We start from the raw sequence: 2,386 nt of genomic DNA, 5'->3' as shown, positions 1-2,386 counted from the left end.
GATAATTATTTATAGATAGCTTTGGTACCACATGGGATAGATACAATGTGTCTTTATGGTTTCCTGGCCTTCTGTAAACATTTTATGAGGTCAGTGTTTTATTATTAAAAAATTCAATGTAATTTACCACAGGTATTTGATTGAGTTGGGAAATTCTTAGTAATACTCCTGATCCAGTTTGATGCTAATGTAGTTCTGCAGTATATAGAGGTGTGAATCCCAAACATGGTTTTTTAGTTTGTTGTTTTTTTTTTTAAGTAAGTTCCACGCCCAATGTGAGGCTTGAACTCACGACCTTGAGATCAAGAGTTGCANCCTAAGCGAAAGTTGGACGCTTAACCGACTAAGCCAGCCAGGCGCCCCACCAAACATGGTTTTTACTTCCTTTTCCACTCCAGAGACATCAAAGATCTTGGACCTGGAAACAGGAGATCTAGTTTTAGTTCTGGCTTTGCTATTGACTGTGTGATGTTGAGTGACTCTTGAAGGGCCTTAATTCTGTCACCTGTAAAATGAGAGCTTTTGGATTATGTGATATTCAATGTTCTGTCACACAAATTTCAAAGCAGAGCTAATTTAAATTAAAAATATATGTATGTTCTGTGAAACTGTAGGAGTGACCATTAAACTGAATGTTTCAAAAAAAATCAAAGATAAGGTGTTTGCAAGACCAAATGGAATCTGGCATCCTGGTTCTCTTTATTTTGCCTCCAATTCCGTAATGTCTTAAAATAACTTTTTAAATATGACCACCTCTCAGAGTGCAACTGAGATCTCTATAAAGGCCTTTTTTCTGTTCTCTACTTCAGTCCAGACAGTGCTTTTAGATATAAGGGTGCTTGGTAAATATTTGTTGAATGAGTCCACAATGTGTTTGGTGCATAACTGTCAATTTTTGAAATAATGAGTTTGCAGTGGACAGTTAATTTTGTTTATGCACTGCAATTTCAGATTTACAGTGCTAATCAGAACCTTCTCAATATAGATTTGGCTGCTCCCGGTTAACTTCTGTGGTTTTATTTTGACCCATAACATCTAGAATTGAGTTCCTACAAGTTAAAAGTGTTCTCAGTCAACTTGGCTACTATGTTGGCCACTGCCTGTGAAGATTTAAAAATAGTTTTAAATAGTCTCACTGTCTTAAATAGCCTTCTGTACTAAATGGAGCAAGTCCCCTTTATAAGATCATATTTGTTACCTCACAACAATATCAGAGAGCTCACAAAAGCATTAATGGGCTTTCATGACCTCCTAACAAAATATATGACTCATTCCTGTTAGAAATGAATGGAACATAAAAGATCTCGAAAGGTGGAATCATTCATGTATATTGAGTTCTTTTCATTTGTTGAAACTGTGTTGGTAATAGTTGGTAGTGCTTGCACCTTAGTAAGACCCTGGTTTTCAGAAAGCAGTTTACTTTGCTCATGTCTTTTTGCACCGTTTGTTGTGTGAAGAGAGCCTAGTAGTTTGGTCATCTGGTGATAAGAACTTCTCCAGTTCATTGAATGTGCTATATATACTCTTTTAAGGGAAGCCTTTGCTTCTCTTTTCTTGATATTAGCATGCCATCCAGATAATGTGTCTTTGGGCCTTGGTTTTTCTATCTTTAAAATGGATGACACCAAATGGTTTTCCTATCTTTAAGATGGATAAGACCAAATGATTCTGAGGGCTCTTAGAATTATTACTATTCTCTTGATGTTTTAATTCTGTGATCATCTTGTCAGCATATTCTAATAAAGGAACTTCATTTTGCATTAGGCTGCTTTTATTCGTGATGAAATGATGCCAGGAGAATGGGATGTTTGTGTAACTTCCTATGAGATGGTAATTAAGGAAAAATCTGTATTTAAAAAGTTTCATTGGCGATACCTAGTCATTGATGAGGCTCACAGAATAAAGAATGAAAAATCTAAGGTAAGGCAGTTTTCAATATCGTTGATAAAGTTTTTTTTAACTAACCATGTCCATTTTTTTTACTTCTGTGTATTCAAAAGAAAAAAATGTGATGGAAGATTATGATTTTATTCACAGAATATGAATGAAAGTCAATTCTAAAAATGGTTTTAAAGTTAAAATTGAATGAGACAAATGAAAATTGAGCACAGTTTTTAATGTAAAGAAAATAGGGTGTTCATTTGCTGTACTTGTTACAGCCTAACTAATTCTGTTATGCTACAGTATTTTAATATTTTGGTAATATTTGGTGTACCAGAGGCATTTGCATTGATTTTTATTGAGGAGCCTCTACCTTATGTGTATTCATAAGGATTAGAAAGAATAATTTCCTGAAATTACCTGATTTGTGTGAATTAGAGCATGGTATAAACTTTGAAAAAATGCTACTATTTCTTGTCATTCAACTCCCTCAACAGTAGAAAAA

General features: G+C 34.4%; 1 protein-coding gene across 1 annotated transcript in view; it reads left to right on the top strand.

Annotated features, from left to right (window-relative positions):
- The window catches only part of SMARCA1 (SNF2 related chromatin remodeling ATPase 1), a 79,416-nt gene that overhangs the window by 9,375 nt on the left and 67,655 nt on the right, over window positions 1-2,386 (top strand). Inside the window, exon 6 of the mRNA XM_077766154.1 lies at window positions 1,765-1,968. Coding sequence (XP_077622280.1) covers window positions 1,765-1,968 — 204 coding nt within the window. The remainder of the gene's footprint in view (window positions 1-1,764; window positions 1,969-2,386) is intronic.

This window comes from Crocuta crocuta, unplaced genomic scaffold, assembly GCF_008692635.1.
Source record: "Crocuta crocuta isolate KB4526 unplaced genomic scaffold, BGI_CrCroc_1.0 scaffold1133, whole genome shotgun sequence".
In the NCBI taxonomy this organism is placed as follows: domain Eukaryota; kingdom Metazoa; phylum Chordata; class Mammalia; order Carnivora; family Hyaenidae; genus Crocuta; species Crocuta crocuta.
The sequence above is the reverse complement of the archived record's forward strand: the minus strand, read 5'-3'. Positions and strand labels throughout refer to the sequence as shown.